The sequence below is a fragment of the Callorhinus ursinus genome, unplaced genomic scaffold (assembly GCF_003265705.2).
Source record: "Callorhinus ursinus isolate GAN/ISIS: 27379988/994484 unplaced genomic scaffold, GSC_fseal_2.0 scaffold37, whole genome shotgun sequence".
Taxonomy (NCBI): Eukaryota; Metazoa; Chordata; class Mammalia; order Carnivora; family Otariidae; genus Callorhinus; species Callorhinus ursinus.
The window spans coordinates 14,879,436-14,901,281 of record NW_027397099.1 but is presented as its reverse complement, the minus strand read 5'-3'; the positions used below and the strand labels follow the sequence as shown (position 1 = coordinate 14,901,281).

General features: G+C 57.8%; 1 protein-coding gene across 4 annotated transcripts in view; it reads right to left on the bottom strand.

The window, feature by feature from the left end:
- CCDC102A (coiled-coil domain containing 102A) overlaps positions 1 to 21,822 on the bottom strand; it is a 26,289-nt gene extending 4,467 nt beyond the window's left edge. The window contains exons 1-7 of one of the 4 annotated variants that reach the window (XM_025889205.2): positions 21,630 to 21,822; positions 8,836 to 9,560; positions 6,521 to 6,747; positions 3,569 to 3,677; positions 1,446 to 1,562; positions 862 to 1,071; positions 457 to 627 (exon numbers count right to left, since the gene is read on the bottom strand). In XM_025889205.2, coding sequence (XP_025744990.1) covers positions 457 to 627; positions 862 to 1,071; positions 1,446 to 1,562; positions 3,569 to 3,677; positions 6,521 to 6,747; positions 8,836 to 9,560; positions 21,630 to 21,714 — 1,644 coding nt within the window. In that variant the 5' untranslated portion in view covers positions 21,715 to 21,822. Of the gene's footprint in view, positions 1 to 456; positions 628 to 861; positions 1,072 to 1,445; positions 1,563 to 3,568; positions 3,678 to 6,520; positions 6,748 to 8,835; positions 9,561 to 17,044; positions 17,153 to 17,540; positions 17,862 to 17,891; positions 18,078 to 21,629 lie in introns of those variants that run through there. The other 3 variants (XM_025889207.2, XM_073880238.1, XM_025889206.2) reach the window with 3 other exon arrangements.
- Positions 21,823 to 21,846: the final 24 nt, after the last annotated feature.

Here is a 21,846-nt window from a genome sequence, read left to right as displayed (position 1 = left end):
ACCTACTCATCCATCCAATCACCCACCCATCCACCCATCTATCCACCTATCCAGTGACCCACCCATCCATCCACCCATCCAGTCACCCACCCATCTACCTATCCAGTCATCCATCCATCCACCCACCCATCCAGTCACCTATCCCTCCACCTACCCATTCACCCATCCAGTCACCTACTCCTCCAGCCATCTATCCAGTCACCTATCAGACATCTCGTTACATTTCATCCATCCTCTGTCCCTCTCCCCCTCCCTTCCCCATCCACCTGTCCCTCTATTCTCTCATCCATCTGTTAATCTATTCAGCTACTCATCCATCCTGCCATCCGTTCTCCTTCCCGCACACCTATCTACCGTCCACTAGACGCCCGCACACAGTGACACGGGAGGGCCCTGCAGCCCTGCTGCCACCCGCTGAGGCCTGAGGCTGTCCTGCGGGCCCCAGTGGGTGCTCACCTCATCCTCGGCCTGGGCCAGCTCTTTCTTGAGCTCCTCCACCCGCAGCCGCAGCTTCTTCACCTCTGCTTCGTGCTGCTCCACCCGCCGGTTGGCGTGTGCCAACTCGGCCACCTTCTCCTGAAACTGCTTCTTCAGCTTGCCGTGCACATGCTTCAGGTCGGCCAGCTCCTACGGGGGCGCGGGGGGGGGGGCGCTCAGGGTCACGGGGCGCCTGTCGGCTCCCTGCTTAGTGGCCGAAGTGGAACGTGGCCCACAGGGGATGCCCGTCGGAGCGGCTTCCGGGGCCGTCGCCACCTCCGTCCTTCGTTGTCACTTCAGGGGTCCCCCGCCCCCCTGTGGGCTGGAGCTGGACACACGGCGGGTGCTCCGCCCCGGCCCTGGCCATACCACCCGCTACCCTACCTTGTTCTTCTCGAAAAGTGCAGCCTGGCTGGCCCGCAGGTCACAGTCCAGGGCGCTGGCTGTCTGCCTCCGCCGGCGGGCCAGTGCCTCCTCCAGATCCCCGACCTGCGCCCGCAGCTTCTTGTTCTCCCGTTCCAGGCCCAGCTTCTCGGTCTCCAGCCGCTCACGGCGACCCCACTCGGCCGCGTTCTCCGCCTGCAGCCGCTCCATCTGCAACAGGGCAGGACGGGGTCAGGGCTCCAGGGGGAGGGCGGACAGGAGGACCTGAGCTGGATGCTCCCCCAACCCCTCAGAGCCATTTTTGGCTCCAGGAAGCAGATCCAGCTGCAGCGGCTATAATTAACCTGGGCTGATTTCATGGTGTGCAGGATGTGAGCGCGCTTCTGGTCGGTGTGTGGGAGAGAGGCCTGCTGCCCCCTGCAGACCAGAGCACCTTCCGGGTGTGGCTGGTCCCTGCCTCAGTACACAGACCTCCTTCTTGCCCTCTTTGGAGTGGTCGGCTGATGGAGGCCAGGCCCCTGCCTCCCTCCTCCCCACCTCCTCCCCCAGCCCCAAGCCCTCCCAGGTCCCACCGGTGGCCTCACCTCACCCCTCAGCTCCGCCATCTTCCTGTCCATGCTGGACCGCGCACCGAGTTCATCCTCCAGGTCTTCGGACATGCGACCCAGCTCGTCCTGGTGGGCCTCCTTCAGGATGCTGAGCTGCGGGACACAGTGCAGCCTGGTTCCGTGAGAACCACCTGGGTATATCCCGGAACCGGCTCCGGGGGATGGGTGCTGGGGCAGGAGTGCTCAGCAAGGAGCCTGACGTGGAGTCCAGATGCGCCACTGGGTTTCCAGAACAGAGCCTGGATCTGACTGCTGGTGCCGCTTCCGACATTTCACACCTCCTACCTCATGACCATCTAGCCTCCCAGTGTCCACTTGTGGCCCCTGGCACTCCACTTCCACGACAGTAGCCCAGAATGAGCTCTTTAAAAAGATAAGTCAATCATACCCCCATCCCTGGGTTCCTTAGGATAAGACCTGACCCCTTTCTATGGTTTCACAATATGGTTGGACCTTGCCCATCTCTCCTCTCTCCCCTTAGTTCACTGTGCTCCAGGCTCGAGTCCTCAAACACACCAAGTTCCTGTCCACCGCTGGGCCTTTGCACATACGGTTCTCTCTACCACCACTCTTTCCAAGTTGTTTTACAGGATTGACTTTTTGTATTCTCAGGCCTTGGCCTAAACGCCTCCTCCTGAGGAAGGCCTCTCTCTTCCTCCCTGACTACAAGAGGTGCCTCCTTTACTTTCCGTCCCACTCCCCATTAGAATGTGAGCTCGGGAGGACAGAGCTTGTTTGTCCACCTTTGTATCCCTATATGGCCTTGGCACTGGGTAGCCCTGTGAACTGACTGAATGCACTCAGCGGATCTGAACAGGGTCTGCATGTGGCTGCAGGCCTGGCCGCATAGGGATCGCCTGGAGTGACGGTGGCATAGTGCAGATGCCTTGTCATACAGCAGGAAAACCAACAAACTGTCACTCTGTGCAATGACATGGGTGAGCTCAAATCCGTAACACTGAGGGAAAGAAGCCAGTTACAAAAGAGAATCGTTATGACTATCTGCTAAACTGAACATTCATGTTTTATTCACTTTTCTGCAAAGGATTCCATTTCATAATTTGGGAAGATTAAAAAGGCAGATTCCCGGACCCATCCCCCAAAGATGCCGCTTCCGGGGAGGGAGGGTTTTAGGATATTCCCTGAGAGATTCTACCATGAGACAGTCTTCATTGCTTCCAGGGCAGTTTCAGGCTCTGGCGACCGGGGGTATCTTTGCACCTTCTGGAAATGCAGCAGGTCCAGCAGACTTTTTCTGGGTGGCCACGCCCCCTGGTGGCCACAGGGGCCGGCACACGAGGCAGTCGCGGCCACCCAGCAGGACCTCGGCCTGCCCTGAGTCCCCAGACTGCAGCAGTGGAATTCCCTCTTGGCCTGCTGGAGCCTCAGTTTTGTCCTTTATAAAATGGGGACCCCAGGGTCCAGCTTCGTTGACTGCCCTGAAGCGTCAGTGAGATGGAGAACACTCTAGGCCCCATGAATGCTATATCCCAGCTCTTCCCCTTCAGCGTGGTCTACGAAGCCCGGTGAGGTCTGGCTCCCTTGGAACCTCATCTCTCACTTACTTTTACTTCCCTCCAGCCACACTGCCCTCTGCTTTCTGCACACTCTAGGCTTACTCTGGCCTCAGGACCTTTGCATGTGCTGTGCCTTCCGCCAAGAACCCTGGCCCCATATCCTCTCAAGGACAGCTTCTTTAGGTCTTGCCTCAAATGGCACCTTCCGGGAGAGGCCATTTTTTTTCGAATTTTAATTTCATTTATCTACTTACTGCTTTATTATTTTATTTATTTTTTTAGAGATGCCATTCTTGACCCACCACCATCTCTCTTATTCTGTCTGACTCCTTCAGAGCTTATGAATTTATCTGCCTGCTTACTGTTGGTACCCCCTGTGCCCCACCTCATAGCCCCCCCACCAAGGTGAGCTTCCAAAGACAGGGCCACTGCCTGCCCCAGCACTCAGAACAGCGGATGGAGCGTGGCCAGCATTTGATGAGGAATGACTGAACTCCCTCCCTCCTTTCTCCCACTCCCACTGCTGAAATTCAACAGTGTAATGCTGCTTCCTCTAGGAAGACTGCCGTCTCCAAGACTCACCTGCTTGAGCATCTCCTGCTTGGTCTTGTTCAGCTCCTCATACTTGATCTTCCACTGGCTCAGCTCCCCCTCCAGCTTCTCAATGTTCCTGCTCAGTGCCAGTTTATCCCTGAAGAGAGGAGGAGGAGAGGTAGACATGGGGGTGAGCCCACCAAGGCCCTCTGCTGAGAGTCCTCCTGTGCGGCCTGCACCTGGGGAGCCGGTGTCCGAAGTCCTTGCCTCGGCACTCAAGGCCCTGGCACCCCCACCCCGGGTTTGCATTCCTTTTGCAAAGAGCTCTACTCCCCACCCTCTGCACCACTGCAGGTGCCCAGCTCACAATGTGGGGAGGTGACCAGGACTCCAGGGCACTGGCCATGCCTGGTCAAGCGTCTCAGGCTCAACTGCCCAATATGACCCCTGTTTCTGTTTTATGTACGGTTGTTTTGCCTGTAAGGCTTGGTTTGAACACATGGTTCTGGGGTCAGAAAAGCTGGAAAACACTGTCCACTGTGTCTCAGATAGAGGGGTCACCTCTCGTCGTCCTCACTGGGTGGGGGTGGGGGTCTCCCACGATCCCCACTCTGCACGCTGCTCCGTGCATGAGTGCGCTGCTGTGAGTAATGAGCACGGGGCCTGGCCCTGGCACACAGCAGGTGCTCAACAAAGAGTTGTACTTATCCTCACTCTTCAGCATGCTGTGCCTCATGACCCCCTGCCGACCAGCCTCCCTCTCGGGGAGCCTGACATCTCCCGCCTCTAACATGGGCTTCTCAGGAGACAATACCGCCCTCTAGGGGGCATTTCTGGTAACCCTGCATGACCCGGTCACTCGGGCAGGAACAAGGGGTGCCTATGTCCTGCACTGAAGGCCCAGGGCCATCCTGCCCTCCAGGAATGATCCCGCAGCCCCTGTAATGCGTGCATGCCCTGTCAGACAGCCCCAGGTGTGCAAACCATCTGAGTGAGCCTAGACCCTCACTCTGATTGACACATAAACAGAAAGTATCTTTTGTACTCACAGCGTCTCCCCAGGAACAGATCGCTGTATAAATGGAAAGAACGGTGCGCTATGCTTGGCTCAGAACTTTACCAAAGGCTGTTCTCTCAGGAAATCCTGTCGCCACCTCGACGGCGCTTGTGTATCTGAGTTGTGTACCCCACACACCTGCACCTGCTGTTTTTGTAGCTGTCCTGGGAGGTGACTTAACTGAGCCCATCCACACAAAGACTGACTCAGAGTACGTGCTACGAAAGTATTGGCTGGGAGGGTTATCAGTACCCTTCTTTGTAACGGCACCCGATTCTGATTACCTCTGCCCCTTGAACACCCTGGGTTTCAACTGCATGGATCCACTTACACGCGAGTCGTTTTGATAAATACGGTACAGTATTGTATTTTCCTCCCTTTTTCTTAATGTTTTCTTTCCTCTAGCTTCCTTTATCGTAAGAATACAACACATAATACGCAGAATGTGCAAAATATATGTTAATCGACTGTTTATGTTATCGGTAAGGCTCTGGTCAATGAATTAAGTTTTGGGGGATCAAACCTGGGGAGTCAGATTTTCAACTGCATGAGGGGGGGCATGTCAGTGCCCCTGACCCCCATATTGTTCAAGGATCGACTGCACTTCGTTATTTCCTCTAGTGGAGCTGGGCCTGAGCATGTCCATGTCATAATACATATATTGTACTATATTTACATTTTTGCCTTATATTTCAGTTAGTGGAACAGGTTGCTATTTGTCCATCTTGCTTAAACAGAAATTTATGGTCTCACAGTTCTGGAGGCAGAAGTCCAAGATCAAGGTGTCAGCAGGGTTGGCCCTGTCTGAGGCCCCTGAGAAGGAACCTGCCCCTTGCTTCTGGGAGTTTGCGGGCCATCTCTGGTTCTCCTTGACTTATAGAAGCATCCCCCTGAGCTCTGCCTTCATACTATCTATGCGTTTAATTTCTGGACAGAAAGGGAGTGTTACAAAATGTTCATTAGAATCAGGCCTGTGCCCCGATCAAGGTCACCAGCAACCTCCGTGCTCTAAATCCTCTGGTTAGCGCTTAGTCCTCTTCTTCCTTGACCAGGTGTTCACTCCCTCCTCTATGAAACAGGTGCTCCTGGGTTCCCTGACCCTTCCCGGACCCCCTTCTCCTGTCTCCTCTGCCGCTGGGCTCTTCCTCTGACCTCTAAAGTCGGAGGGCCCCAGGGCTCCATCCTCTGACCTCCCTCACCCAGCTCACGGCTTTTGAAATCACTTATTCCCTGCTGACTCTTGCATTTTTACCTCCAGCCCACATCTGCCTTGTGAACTCCAGACTCATTCACATATGCAGCTGCCTCCCTGTCATCTCAAATTCAACTGGGCCAAACCCGATTCCCATCTGCAATCCCTCAACGCCCCTGACTCTCCTTCCCTGCTTGTACCTTTGCCCATGACACAGTCTCCCCACTAGCACATAAGCTCCACGAGGGGGTGGGGAGGGTTTGGGCTCATTTACGGCTATATCTTCACTGCCGAGCACAGGTCTGACCCAGAGCAAATGCATGATACCTGTTATTTGAATTAATAAAACAAAACTTGCATGGGGTGCCCCAGTTAGAACACACTGCTCTAGGGCGCCTGGGTGGCTCAGTTGGTTAAGCGACTGCCTTCGGCTCAGGTCATGATCCTGGAGTCCCGGGATCGAGTCCCGCATCGGGCTCCCTGCTCGGCGGGGAGTCTGCTTCTCCCTCTGACCCTCTTCCCTCTCGTGCTCTCTATCTCTCATTCTCTCTCTCTCAAATAAATAAATAAAAAAAATCTTTAAAAAAAAAAAAAAGAACACACTGCTCTAAAGTTCCAAGACTCCAGCCTGAATAGCGCCATGCACCTTCAGTGAGTCTCATGTTCCACGACACTGACTTTGTGTGATTCTGAGGGTGCCCTGGCGTGGCCTGACCCGCCCCCGGGGCCCTGCTTTCCTGCCGGGACTTACTCTCGCTCCTTGAGCAGCACCTTTTGGGACTCATCTAGCCGCAGCCGCAGGGCGGTCAACTTGGATGCATCCTCCTCGATGGTGGCTGTGTCCTCCCAGGGCAGCCGGCTGCGCTCCTGGCGGCCTGAGCTGCCCCGTGGGCCCCCAGCCCCCAGGCTGCGTGCCTCCCAGCAGCCCTCAGGCTCCTCTGGTCTGCTCTTCAGCAGGCTCTCCACTAGCTCCAGCTCCTGTAGGGACCAAGGTGGAGGATGGACCAGTGGCTGTTGAGCTCTCTCTCTTGGCTGACCTCATGGCCTTTCCCAGGCCCTGGGTCTGGGATCGGCTTGGTGGGTAACCTTGGGCAAGTCACACAGCCCTCTGGGCCCCAATATCCTCTTCTGGAGCCTGCCTCTCCATCCCTGGGGAGGGAGAGACACCCCCTCTTCTGGGCCTCTCCCCTTCACCTCCTAGAACTGCACAGAGTCAGCCACTACAGTTCCCTGTATCCTAGAAGATTTCCCAGGGCAGGTGGTGAGCCTCCCTGTCATCGAAAGTATGCAAGCATATGGTGGGACACTGATGTGAATGGATGTAGAAGCAGGGACTCCCACAATGGATAAGAATTAGATTCCCCCAAAAGGAATTCCGGCTCTAAGATCCCATTCTTCAGGTGCAAACACTAAAGCACCAGGAGGTAAGTGACATAAAAGATGCACAGGAAGGCAGCCCCTGTGAGCAGAACCAGCTCCCAGACTGAAAGTAGTGAGAGACTATTAACTCAGTGCCTATCCCCTGAGCTTCCCATTCCCCTTTGCCCCTCCGGACTGCCCCTGCTGCACCCAAGGCCTGCCTCTGACCACAGACCTGAGACATCCATGGCGTCTGTCCCAGCCTGGCTTCCCCCGTGACCTTTCTAGAGGAGTCCAGGCCAGTTCCTTCCCCGTCTGGCCCTCAGTTTCCCTCTCTGGATGGGGACAGTGGCCCTGAGAACTACCTGTGGACAGAGATTCTACTCCTAATGTATCTCAGACTGTCTGGGTGGGGGCCTCAAACGCCACCCGCTCCAAAGCCTCATTTCACAAATGGGGAAACAGGGAGGGAAGGGACTGGTTCTGGGTCACAGAACACAGAAGTGGCTGGGCTGGAGAAAAAAACTCAGACTGCAACCCCAAGGCTCCTGCCACGGTACCTGCTACCTCCTGGCGTGTGACTGACAACCACAGCAAGGACAGGGCAAGAATAGCACCACGAGGCTGGCTGACAGGGGCTGTCATTGTCTGCCCCAAACAGCAATGAAGGAACGCCACCTCCAAACACCAGGCAAGCCGGGGGATGTGGGGGCTTCAGCCCACCCTAGCCTAGAGGGGTGGCAGGAGCTGGGCAAGGGAGGGGAGAGGGCAACCAAGAATCTTAGCTGCAGGAGCTGGACCATGTGGGGATGGAGCTGGGAGGAACCTGAGCCTGGACTCTGCTGCTAGAAAGCCTGCTGGGTCGGGGGATGCTGCCCTCCACCCCCACCATTCACGCTCCAGCCATACTGATGATTACCATGGACTCTGGAGTTCACCTGGGTTCAACTACCCAGCACTCCAGTCGCCAGCTGGGAGACATTGGTACTTAATCTCCCTGTGCTTCAGTGTGCTCATCCACAAAGCAAACCCCTCTTGGGATTGTGAGAATTAACTAGATCCTGCATATGCAGAGCTTAGTGCTATCTGCAGGTGCCCACAGGATGATGGGAGCTGTCACTCCCGGCCTCTGGGCTTTTGCATGCCTAGAATGCCTGCCTGCACATTTCACAGAGAATTCCTCCATAACCTCCTAGTCTCCGCTGAAATGGGATCTCTTCCAGGAAAGTTTCTGTGAAGCCCCCATCTGCAAAGCCTGGTTCAGGGACCTTCTCTGTGCTCCTAGTGCCCTGACAACCTCCCACCTCTCAGCTTTGACTGATGCGGGTTATAAATGTTTACCCCCTACACACCCCCGCCCCCATTCAAGTTGAACGAATGCATAGATTCAGCTCTGCTGCTAATAGGTGCCTACCAGGCACGAGCTTCGATCCCGCTTCTGCCCCAAAGGGACGATTTTAAGGTTCTGTTGACGGCTCAGGTGCGGGAGTGGAAGGACCACCAAATGCCCGGCCTCTCCGGAAGAATGCCGTCCTCAGGCCCCGCGGAGCAGAGGCCCACGCAGGAGAGCGAAACCTCCCAGGGGACCAAGCCCTTCCTATCCCCCTTTCTCAGTCCCGCCGCACCCCCTTCTGGACTCCAGCGCCAAGGGCCCTGCCCAGGAGCCCGCCTCCTCGCCACCCCCACAGCCCCAGCCGCGCCGCGCACCTGGCTGCCCTGGGGCACTTCGGACCCGACGTCGCGCACCGGCTCCTGCTCCCTGTCGGGCTCGGGCTCCGGCTCCGGCCCGTCGGGCGTGCGGTCGGCGGCCCCCCGGGCGCCCCGCAGCCGCGCCAGCTCGCGGCCCCGCGCCTCGCACTCGCCCTGCGCCTCCTGGCGTTCGCGCCGCGCGCCGGCCAGCTCCTTGGTGAGCGCGTCGAGGCGCTGGCGCAGCTGGCGCACCTCCTCGCGCGCGCGGTTGCGCTCGGCGCGCACCTTGCTCCACTTCTCGCGCCAGTTGGCCGTGCAGTCCGACCACCAGCGCATGGTCTTCTCCATCTGCGCCGCCCGCGCGCGCGCCTCCTCCAGCTCCCGCAGCCGCAGCTCCTCGCGGCTCTCCCAGTCCCCGTCGGCCAGCAGCGCGGGCGCCGGCGGCAGCGGCAGTGCGGGCGGCGGCCCCGGGGAGGGCGTGCCGCTGGGCGGCGTGGGCGGCAGCGAGTCGGCGGGCCCCATGCGCTCCGGCGACGGGCTGCCCAGGATGGTCAGGAGGCTGCCCTTGGACAGCTGCGGGGACTCGGCCAGCCGGGGGCTGGGCCCGTGGCTCATGGTGCGGCCGCGCGGGCGGGCCCTGGGTTCCAACTCGGGGCGGGACTCAGGGGCGGCACGGGGGATGTCCGGAGGACGCGACACCCCTGTGCATGCTGGCCACCGCTCCCCACCGCTCTTCCTGGGACCTGTGGGAGAACACAACCGTTAGTAGGCCGTGGTCCCCATCTGTCCATACCCATAAGCCCAGCCATGGGAAGGGCAAGACAAAGCGGGAACAGCATGGGCAAAAGCGGGAGGAGAGAAACGGTCTGGCCCGGAAAAGCCCCAGTGAGGCTGTAGTGGTGAACGTGGGCCTGTAACTGCTTCCTCACTGGCCTCCAGACACCCTCCTGCAAGGTCCTTTCACCGTGCAGCCAAGGCAGCTGATCTGAAACCTTGATATGCTGTCCCTGACCTTCAAGTTCCATGTCACCCAGTGAATGACTTGTACTACTCCCCATCTCTACCCCAAGTGCAGCATGCTTGCACACTGACTGCCAGGACTGCCCTCCCTGCCTGTTCCTGCACTGGGCTAACTCTTCTCAGGCTTGAAACTTACCTGACTTACCTCCTCCTAGAAGTCCTCCAGGACCACCTCAGGCCCGGTGCCCCCCCCCCCCGCCTGCGTCTTCATTACTAGTGTAACCAATCTCACCTACCATTTATCTGTGTCGCCGCCTGCTCCCTGTCCTCACCCCAGGCTGTGAGTTTGCTGAGGACTGGGACTGGCTCTTGGCCACTGCCTCCGTCCCAGCATATGATGCCAATGGCAATGACATTTGTGGAGGTCTGACTGCAGGCCAGGTGCCATGCCCAGGGTCTTAGGTGAACTATCTCATTTATTCTTCTCAACAGGCTGCAGGGAAACGGCTCGCATTTACTCCAGAGGAAAGGGGAGGCTCAAAAAGGTTGAAGCCCAGATTTGGTTCCAGGTACAGGGTAAGGTGAGGGTGAGGTGTGTGGTGAAAGTGACTCATGGTCTGGTGTTAGGATGGAAATAAGCCAGAGTCTAGATGGCGGGGGTGAGGCGGCGGTGAGAGGTCCCACTGCTGGGCTCTGCTATTCTGGGCCACAGCACTTTAAAAAGAAGCGAGAGGGCGCCTGGGTGGCTCAGTTGGTTAAGCGACTGCCTTCGGCTCAGGTCATGATCCTGGAGTCCCGGGATCGAGTCCCGCATCGGGCTCCCTGCTCGGCGGGGAGTCTGCTTCTCCCTCTGACCCTCCCCCCTCTCATGTGCGCTCTCTCTCTCTCTCTCTCAAATAAATAAATAAAATCTTTAAAAAAATAAAAAATAAAAAAGAAGTGAGACACATGTCCTTCTCTTCTCCGTCCCAAACCTGTCACCCTCTCTCTCCATGGTGGTCTTGCCCTGACCCCCTCCAGCAGCCCGTTGGGACGTCATGCCCCTCATGCTCTCCCTTCCCCATTCGGCTTAGCCTCTCCCACAGACCCTCCCCCCCAGGCCCCTCTGCCCGGATGGGCAGCCCTTCCCCTGCTGTGCCCTGCTGGTGGGGCTCCCATCCGCTCCACAGCCAAGTGCCTCAACACCGGCTGCTCCCCACACCGCTCGGCCAGCCCTCTCTGTCCTCTCTCCACCCTCCTCCCACCTCGAACCCCTCACTCTCAGCAGGTGATCTCATGTCAGAGTTTCCAGGAAAAGGGAAGCCATCAGATGGGCATGCCCTCCAGGTCCTGCCCCCAGGCCTGCGGCCCGCTCCTCCCTGCCCCTGAGAGGCTGGAAGGGCTCTCCCTCTCTCCAGCCCAGGCTGTGCTCCAGAAGCCCCCTGCACCTCCATCACGGTGTTCCTCAGATAACTCAGACTCAGCCTCGTCAAACTGGAAACTCATCTTCTACTATTCCGTCCACAACCAGCTTCTCCTTCTGGATGCCCCCTCTGGGAGAAGAGCACTTCCTCACCCCTTCACGCTGTGGAGTACGTTCTAGAATCTGCTTTCTCCCCGCACCCATCCCCCACCCCTCGCCAACTCCGAGTCCTGTCCAGTCTGCTACACATCACAAGGAGCTAGCCGCCTTCCTCCTATGCTGCCACTAACCTGTCAAGGCCACCACCATCACCTCCCACCTGGGTGACCCTAGCCACTGTCTCCCTGTCCTGTCCCCCGGCAAGGGGAGAGGAGAGGGAGAAGCAGGCTTCCCGCTGAGCAGGCAGCCCGATGCAGGGCTCGATCCCAGGACCCCGGGATCATGACCCGAGCCGAAGGCAGACGCTTAACGACTGAGCCACCCAGGCGTCCAAGCTGTGCCTTCTTCAAATCCATTTGGAACTGCAGCAGCCAGAGGGAGTTTTTTTAAAAATGCCGTTGGGCTGGGGCGCCTGGGTGGCTCAGTTGGTTAAGCGACTGCCTTCGGCTCAGGTCATGATCCTGGGGTCCCGGGATCGAGTCCCGCATCGGGCTCCCTGCTCAGCAGGGAGTCTGCTTCGCCCTCTGACCCTCCCCCCTCTCATGTGCTCTCTCTCTCTCTCATTCTCTCTCTCTCAAATAAATAAGTAAAAATCTTTAAAAAAAAATGCCGTTGGGCGTCTGCCTTCGGCTCAGGTCATGATGATGCCAGGGTCCTGGGATCGAGCCCCACGTCGGGCTCGCTGCTCGGCGGGAAGCCTGCTTCTCCCTCTCCCACTCCCCCTGCTTGCGTTCCCTCTCTCGCTGTGTCTCTCTCTGTCAAAAAATAAAAATGCCAACCGGATCACACCAGTGGCCACACCCTTTGTTGTCAGCAATAGCTGCAACCGCTGTCTAGTGTCAAGGCCAAGCTCATGCTCTCTGGGAGTCCAACTCCAAAACTTCTCCCGTCCCAAAAGGGGCTCCAGCCCCCTGATCCCACCACTGTTTACTGTCCCCACCGCGCACCCCAGCCCGCTCTCCCCTTGCCTAGTGCCCGTTCCATGGCCCTACTCTCGCCCTGGCCAACGCCTTCGGTGCCCCAGCCCCTCTCCTGTCCTTTTCCCTCTGGGCAATGCCAACCCAGGGCACCTCCACTGCTCTATCTTACCTCCCTGTCCCGGCGGGCACAGCTGGTTTCCCCACCACGTGGACGGGTGTCAGGACCGTTAGCGTCTCAGTGCGGCCCAGCGACCCTACTGCCTTTCTCTAGTCTGTTGGCTGTTGGTTAGTTGCCTCCACCAGGCATCAGTTCTAGGCTCAGCTCTGTCACGGACCTCATGTCTGCCACTGCCCCTTTCTGGACCTCAGTTTCTCCACCTGTAGAAGTGGGATGGGGTAGGGGGTGAGGGAGACCAGTGCGTTTGATCAAGGGGTCCTTCAGATTCACGTGGACACTTGTTTAAAATGCAGTTCCTGGGCCCCCCTCCTCCCCTGCCCCGACTCATGGTCAGCAGGCGTGGGGCTGGGAATTTGCATTTTAATCGTCCAATTTGGGGACACTTGAGTATTTGGTGATGCCTTGTCACCACCCAGAGTTTCATACGTACAAACTTGTATGTCTCAACGCCAATAACACCCGCAGAGACGAAGTTATACACCCAGACACGGCCACACGGAAGTAGGTTCCCTACACCACTAACTCCTTGGCAGGCTGCATGCCGTCTGACTCAGTCTCCCCACCTGTGTGGTGAGGTGGCTGGCCCAGATACCATCTGCATTCACAGACATCTTTGCACGCCCGTACCCATCTGCAGACACACAAGCAGCCCCACGCACACAAACACAGATACAAAGACACGGGCAGACACATGTACCCACAAACTGTGGGCACCTGACCCTCGGACGCACCCTCAGAGACGGACCATATGCACACACAGCTCTACGGATGCCCAGAGATGCTAACCTGGAGAGAGAGAGTCACAGATGCACCCGGAGACACAGGCAGGCCTGCACACAGATGGATACAGAGACATGCAGATACTCATCCCTCAGACAAACACGGACATACACAAACACACACACGGGCCCTCACACTCCTCCTCTCCCCATTTTCCTGGCCCAGCTCCACAAGGAGAAACTCTTGGAAAAGAAAAACAATGTGAGAGCCCGAGGGGGAGGGGAGGAGGCAGGAAATCCCAGTGTGCCAGTCGGGCGCCCGCCACAGCCGCGCTGGTTATGGGGAGTGGTGGGAAGGCCCCCCGGGCTCCGTCGGCTGGGCCCCTCTGGCCGCCCCTAAGCGGACAGGGTGGCAGGGAGGGGGCCCCTGCCATGTCCTCTTTGCCCCTGGGAGCCGCCAGGCCTGGCATGGAGCTCAGCGGGGTGGGGGCGGCTCCTTCCAGGAATCTCCAGCCTGTCATGCAGGGGCAGGGCGGGTGCCACCCAGGCCCCTAATGGCTTCCAGGCGCCCACGCTAAAGGCAGGGGTGGGCTCCAGACTCAGCTCCTGTTGCCCTTCGCAGCGGCCTGGCCCAGGCCCTCCTGGGGGCTGGGGGAGGAGGAAACGGAGCAAGGAGATAAGAGGAGCTCTGGACAGCCCTCCTGCCTTTCCTCTTGCAAGCCCAGGGTCCCCCGGAGGCTGTGTGTGCGCACGTGGGGGAAGGCGTGGGGGTCCCAAAGCTGGTTTTCTCGAGAAGCCCGCTCCCCAGCACACCAGGAACCCTGCACCCTGTGTAGACTCAGGGCAGCCAGACCCTGCCTAGCAACGCCTCCCCTCACCCCCCATCCCCGCTCCCACCCCACTCACATGACATAGCCTTGGGGACACACACACATAGCCCTAGTAACGGTCACATTCACTGAGAGTCCTGCAACACAGAGGCTCAGCTCACAGTTACAGAGACAGGCTCTGGCTGCCTGGCCCGTCCCTTCCCCACCAGGCTCAGTGTCTTCTTCCCATAGGGTGTGTGTGTTTTGTATGTGGGGTGGCCTCCTGATTCCCCTAGGGTGTCACCACCCCCCTCAAAGAGCAGTTCGGGGAGGGACCAGCCACCACAGGCCCCAGAGAGCCTTCCCCACCCCACCCTCCCCTCTCCTGCCTCCCACCAGCCGGACGGGTCTATTCCTGCTCTAATCCTCAGGCTTTCTGCTCAGGCTGTTCCCCCAACTCGAAAGCCGCCCCCCCCCCCCGGACTCTGAAATCCCCACCCGTCCTTCAAGCTCAGTTCTACCACCTCCAGGAAATGCCTTGATCTCCTTAGCCCCAACAGCTCCCCAGGGAGCATAGCCCTACAAACTGTCAGATCTGGCCAACTGCCCTCTCCTCTTGGAACGCACACTTCCCTGACCCAGATGGAACACTTGTGCCATCCGCGGCTTCTAGCACAGGCCTTGAATACAGGATTTGCTTAAAGCTGGCCGATGGGGTGGCCAGCAGCAAGGCTAAACCATGACCTCACACCCCCTTAGTTGGGCAGTGCCCCCGCAGTGGGACTCAGATCTCCCGAACCCCAGTCCCACAGCCATCCTCATTGCCCCAGGCAGCTGCTGGCCCATTCTAGGACAGAAACTAGAATGTTTTGATCCCACACTTGCCTCAGGCTAGGCCCTCATCCACCTTGTCCACAGAAAGTGACCAGTGGTTCCTGCTGCTTATGGAACTGTTTAGAAAGTCTCTCCCTCCTTCTTTCCCCATCAGCAAACTCCTACACATCCTTCAAGACCCTCTTCTGGGAGGCCTTCTCTGACTTCACACAGAGTATGTTAGTGTTCCCAAAGCACTGGCACCTCCCTGTTCTTCAGCAGTAGTCACGAGGAAATCTTGGTCTCTCTGGCTGTTAGCACAGGGCCCAGCATACAGCAGATGCTGCATAAATGCTTTCTAGGCTGATGGATAGAAGATGGACAGTTAGGGGTTCCCTAGTGAAGGAGGAGGATTGAGCTGTCCTAAGGATAAGGAGTCACTTTGTGGCCAGGCTCGGAAACAGGCAGGTGTCTGAAACTGTGGCTAAGGTCAAAGCCAGAGGTCATCTCATGGCCAGGTCAGGGATCAGTCCTCTTACCCGAGGTAGCCTAAGTGGTCCACAGGAGGACAACTTTGTGTTTTGTCCTTAGCGTGTTTAGATAACTCTCGATATCCAGCGAGAGACGTGAGCAATGCTGAAGCCTGGATGGGGGCCTTCTGAGGGGTTTGGGGGTTGCCTGTTGGCCCAACTCTTCCCTCAAACTGAGGACCCCCCTCCGTCCTTCCAGAACCTTTCAGGTGGCGCTCTGGAGCTGCCCATGGCCACAGGCCTGGCTGTGGGCAGGGAGCAGAGCCCAGCAGGAAACCGCAGAGGACAGCCTGATTGGATAAATGCAGGGTCCAAGGCTGGTCAGCCCACAAACTGCGGGCACCTGTCCCTCGGACGTGCTGCCTGGACTCTGGCCCCTGGACCACCAGGAGAGGACCGAGAGCAGGGAGGGAGGTAAGCAGGGCCTGCAGGCTAGACCTGAGCCCCGGGGCGGGCACCTCTGGTCTGTCCCAGGTAGCCCCATCTCAGACTGAGGAACCACAAAGAGGTCCCAGATCACATCTGGAACTCCATCCTTTATAATGGGCCAACCTGGGCCCAGAGGAGCAGCTACTTGCCCACATCCACACAGAACACCAGCAGCAAAGTGGGGGTGACCTGGGGGGGGTGGGGCTGGAGCGCTGGGATTGGATGCCTCCCCTCCTGGGCTACGTCTACCTAAGGGCACGATGCCCCTGGGCACACTTACAGGATGGGGTCCAAAGGCATCAGGCCAAGTGGCCAGGCATAGATGGTATGAAGTGAGTGAGTGCCTTTCACGGGGACCAGCCGGCCTCTCAGCAACTCCTTCAACTATTCTCTCTGCTACAAAGGACATCCCACCCGTCCCGGCTCTGCCACTGATAGATAGGCTGTGTGATTATCTGCAACTTTCTGCCCTGTCTGGGCCTGTTTCCTTGCCTGTACCATGGGGAGACGCACTAATAAGATTCCTAAAAGCTCTGCCCAACAAGTGGGCAGACCCTGTGTCAAGCTGAACCAACCCACACTTAAGATACAGAAGCAGGACTCCGGGGCGGAGCACGGGCTTGCCAACTATCATCCACTGGCACCATCAGAACGGTGAGGCAACTGAGGCCCGCTCCATTCTCCTCGCACTGACTCTAACTTCCCCAACTCCTTCCAGAAATTCACTTTCTGCCCTCCCACGCCATGAGTCGCGTCGGCCCCCACTTCCTCGCCCCCTCCCCAGCCGCCCCGGTCCGGCAAAGACGCCCCGCTCCCTCTAGCGGCTGGCGGAGGGCAGAGGGGGCTCCCGACCCCGCGGTCCCGCCCACCTCGCCGCACGGCCCCCATTGGCGGCTACCTCGGGCGGGGGGCGGCAGCGCCGTGCTCCCATTGGCTCGTGCGCCCGTCCATCCCGCACTCGCCATGGTGACCACGTTGGGTCCCCCGGGAGAGTTCCAAATTCCGCCCCCGCCCGCCGCCCCCCTCCCGTCCGGTCCCGGCCCGCGGCATTCCGAAGGCGGCCCTGCCCTCCCCCCCCCACCCCCAGCAGCCCCCCCCCACCCCCGGGCCGGGACCCCGGGGGGGGGGGGGGACCCCGGGGGGGGGGCTGGGAAGTCCTCGGAGTTTGGGGGTTGCTGCGGACGCTGCGCCCCACTCCTTCAGCACGCCCCCAACTTAACCCCTTCCCTCCCGCGGAAGATTCGCCGTCTGGAGGGAGTTCCCGGGACGCAGTGGCTTGCCGCCCCCTGCACTGCCGCCCCCGCTCACCTCGGCCGGGGACCCGCGAGCTCCGGACGTCCGACCCGCCGCGGCTGGGCGGAGCGGGCACGGGGCTCGCTGCGGCCGCCGCCTGGAGGGCCGAGGGAGGGCCGCCGAGTCTCCTCCTCCCTCCCGGGGGGGAGGGGAGGGAGAGGAGACCGCGGGGCGGGGGCGGTGGGCCCCGGCCAGCGGCGGCCCCAGCGTGACCCGGGCCAGCCGAGTCGCTGGGGTGGGGGCACCAGGCTGACTGTGGGGCGAGGCGCGCGGGCCGGGGCGGAGGGCTCTGCTGGAGAGCGAGCGGGACCCAGCCGGAGGCCCCACCCCCGCTTGGGGCCGAGGGTGGGGGGGACGGAAGGCAGGGTCTGGGGGCCCCGCGGGGTTCGGCTTTCCCGCCTCAGGTTTCCCGAGCGCCAAGGACGCACTAGGCGCCCCGCAGCAGAAGGGGGCACCGCCTGTCCTGGGCTCAGCACGTGGGGCGCGCTGACCTAGTGTTCACTTTTGTTACCTGCATTCTTCCTAGTGCCAGCTCTGTGGCCGAGTGGCCGCGGAGCAGCGAGGCTCTGCCCTTCACCGGGCCTCAGTTTCCCCTTTGTACCACAAAAGTGTTCACCAGAGTAACCTCACGCGTGTCGAGAAGCGTGGTGGGGCCCTTGGCCCACCCGGCGGATATTTTCTCCGAAGTGCCTCGGTGCTTCCTGCCGGCGACAGGGCCGGGCCGGCGGTCCCCCCGCAATTACGGTAAAGGCGCTCTAGCGTGCGCCCCGCGGCTGTGGGGCTTCCTCCGCCCCGGGGAATAAGGTGTCTGCGGTTTGGGCGGGAGATGGGATCGGGCGCCTCTCCTCACCATATCCTGTACCTGGAAGGCCACTGCAGTGAATCTTTTTTTCTTCTCTTCTCTTCCCTTTTTTCTTTTTCTTTTTCTTTCTTTCTTTCTTTTTTTTTTTTTAAGTAGGCTCTACACCCACTGTGGGGCTTGAACTCAGGACCCTGGGATTAAGAGTCACACGGTCCACCGCCTGAGACAGGGAGGCGCCCCTGCGGTGAATCTAAAAAGATAACGGAAACATCATAGAGTTAGTGAGGGGATCAAGACCGCATTGGGACTTTGCCTTGAAAAGGAAACTAAAAGTGCTGAAGAAAAATTAGCTTTAGTTCATGATTAACGCTTAGATTGTGATTGCAACCAGGCAGACGTTAGAATGAAGAATCGGCTCTTTACAGAAAGAGGGTCATTTTTGCAAATAAATTGGAGAGGGTCACAGGCAAGTGTCACTCTGAATCCTTTGTTAGTTAAGCAGTTCTCTCTGGAAGGACTGGGTCATTTCTAAGTGAGGTTCTCTTCCTCTGTGGTCAGCTTCTGCTTCATTTTCTACTGTGTTACATCAACTTCATGAAACCCCACACTTTTTGCAAGATGTGCAGTTTTGCTTGTCAGTTCATTTGCTTCATATTTGCATGGTTAAACTCTGATGGCATCTAATGGAGGCAGATTTGGGTGGGGGTATGTGTTGTGGGAGAGGAAACTACTATGAATGTTGCAAGCCTGGTCTTTGCTTTCTGTATACCTTGGGCCTGGGAAAGACAGATATTGAGTACTCAGAGGACAGGGACTCCCCATTCTAAAGCTGAGAAAATGCTCCTGGGTTGGGGGGGGGTTTGCTTTTGGCTCAGACTTATCCAAAGTCCCCTGGCTGGTAAGGACAGGAATGGGCCAAGAGCCCCTGGTTCTTTCCCAGAGCTTCTGGAGGCAGCAGGAGGGCTGCAGAAGGTTGAGGAGGCTTAGTCAGCGGTGAACCTAAGCTCCAGTTAGGAAGTCGCAGTTGGGCCCTCTCTCTTAAGAAAGGGAGTCGTCCCAGGAATGTCCCTTGCAGCAGGTGGGGAGATCCCACCAGTCATGGGACCAAGATGGATACAGACCAGAGGCTTGGCAGTTCATAGGAATTATCTCAGTTTTCAGCCACCTCACCAGCTTATAGTGAGGACAGTGAGAATCAGAAGTCAAATGACAGGCCCAGGGTCACAAAGCCAGAAGGTCTGAGAGCCCAGATCTGACTCAGTGTTACCACTGTCACCACTGTTCCTGAACCCACACGCCCAGACAGCCCACTGGTGTCAGCCTCCCGGCGGCCCTCTGAAGTTGTTCCTTCCCCAGCTCAGCCCACTGGGGTTTTCGATGGAGGACTGGATTGGTATTTTCCACATTCCAACAGTTCTCTCTTGTACCCCTGCTGCCACTTTTCCCATCAACACCTGGCACGTTTCCTGTGCATCCTTTTCATGTTGTAGGATGTATGGGTATTTTAGGGTAAGTAGGAAATCGGCATTGATTTTCACAAATAGAAGAAAATAGAAAAAGTAAATCCTATGTAAACAAAACACCACTGAGAACCAGCTAGAAACTTGCTCTTTGTTGAATAGGGACATGATTGTACACCTTTCACAAGAGCCAAAAGGTAAAAGCCACCCGAGTGTCTGTTATGGGACAAATGGATAAATGATATTGGTCTATCTATACACTCAAAGGAATATTATTCAGCCTTAAAAAGGAAGGAAAGGCTGATCCATGCGAAGTGAAATAAGCCAGTCACAGAAGGACAAATATTGGATGATTCCACTTCAAATTCACAGAGACAGAATAGAATGGTGGCTGCCAGGGGCTGCTGGGAGGGGGTGGAGGGAGGGAAGTTGCTACTTAATGGGGACAGAGTTTCTGCTTGGGAAGATGGAAAAGTTCTGGAGGTGGATGGTGGTGATGCCTGCATGGCAACGTGAATGTACTTAAGGCCACTGAACTGTACGCTTAAAAAATGGTTAAAATGGTAAATTTTAAGTGTATTTTGCCACAATGAAAATATAATTAAAAATCAGTTACCTAGTTTTCTTCGTCCAATAAAAGGTTGAAGAATGAAAAAATAAGGACACAGGGCAGTGGGAGAGAGGAGTTAGAGAAAATTTAGCTCTAAATGGAGGCTTCTCCTGAATGCAACCAGGACTGAAAAACACTGAGAAGTAAATGAGTTTTGGGGGCACCGGGGTGGCTCAGTCAGTTAAGCGTCTGCCATCGGCTCAGGCCATGATCCCGGGGTCCTGGGATTGAGCCCCGCATCGGGCTCCCTGCTCCGCGGGAAGCCTGCTTCTCCCTCTCCCACTCCCCCTGCTTGTGTTCCCTCTCTCCTGTGTCTGTCAAATAAATAAATAAAATCTTTAAAAAAACATGAGTTTTTCATCGTGCGACTCAGTTTATGGCATGTCCTGTTAGGGGTCCTCCTTACTGTCCTCTCGCAGATCACAGGGTGAATAGCCCCTATGGAGAGGGACATCCCTGGGGATGGTGTGCAGCTCTCCCAGAGTGGGGGGTGGAAGGTGGCCTGCTGCCCTCCTCCCTGCCTGGGGGTGCTGAAAAAGGGACTGGCATGTTCCTAAAGCTGAAGCATCTGGAATGTTTTATAGGGGAGTTGGAGACAGCAGCCTTCTCAGGGGACCCAGGACCGGTGGCACATGTGTGTGTCACAGCTGGGACAGAGCAGGGAGGTGGGTGTGACTATGGCAAGCTCGTCTGGAACTGGGTCGATGCAGAAGCTGGATGGGGCTAGACCATGAAGTCAATGAAGGAATAGGGAGCTACTGGTGGCTTTTGAGCTGGGGAGTGTCTTGGCTGTGACGTCCAGGGTCTGGAGAGCAGGGTGAGGTAGAACCAGCACTCCACCAGGGGCAAGATATAGAGAGGACAGCACAGATCCCGGGGTGGAAAATAGAGGGGCATCAGGGTGAGCGGGTCCTCCTTCTGGACCCTGAAAGCAGCTGCCTGGGTTCACAAACAGCATGAGGAAGAAGACTACTGATGTTCTAACTGCAGAGGTGGCTAGGAGACCTCAGAAGGAAGGGCTTGGAGGTCATGGTCTGGGTCATGGCCACAGAAAAGCAAAGTTCAGAGAAAGGCAAGGGCTTGCCCAAGTCATCCAGCAGGAGTGTGGCGGAGGGGTCGGGTCACAGGTGCCTAGGTGTCCCTGCACGGACATTATGTTACCGCTGCAGTGGCGGGCCTGGAGGCGTGGGTCTGTGCTCCCCCCAAATCTCGCTGCCCTCTGAGGCACAGCTCTCTTCCCCTTCCCACAGAGGCCTGAGGGAGCTACCACCTGTGGGTTGTGCGTGGGTCGGCACTGGAAGCGCCTTGGGGTGGGGGAGAGGGGAGAGAGAGACGCTGTGGGGACCTGCCTGCTTTCTCCGCTTTGCTGCATCCCCATCTCACCCCAGGGGTAGGAAAGTACATTACTGACTTGGACTTTTCCCAGGGAGTTTGGCTGAGCGCGAGAGAGCACCCTGCCTCCCGCCAATGCAGAGACACTCCCCCTTCCTCTCAGAGTTGTGCAGGGGAAGTAGCTGCAGCGGGAGAGGCCGACCAGCCCTCCAGCCGCAGCCCGGCCACATCTCCTGAGCTCTCTGTTCCCAGCGAGGCCTTTCCGCAGCTGTGGAACACACTTCTGGGGACTTTGCAGTGTTACCTCTCGGAAGCGCCGCGCTACCCCGTGGGGTGGGGCTGTCTTAGCTCCGTTTTAGAGGGGAAACTGAGGTTCAGAGAGTTTCAGTCACTTACCCAAAGCCCCCCAGCCAGTAAATGGCAGGTCTGGTATTTGAGGCCAGGCAGTCGGACCTGGCCCTTTGCCTGAGGTCATGGTCATCTCAGGCTCACTGATTGTTAGGTCAGGCGGGGCGCCGGCTCTTTTGTCTGGAGGTGGGGAAACTGAGGCCGAAGAGGCGCAGAGCGGAGGTGGGTCTTGAAACCTTGCCCGGAGCCACAAGCACCAGCCCTC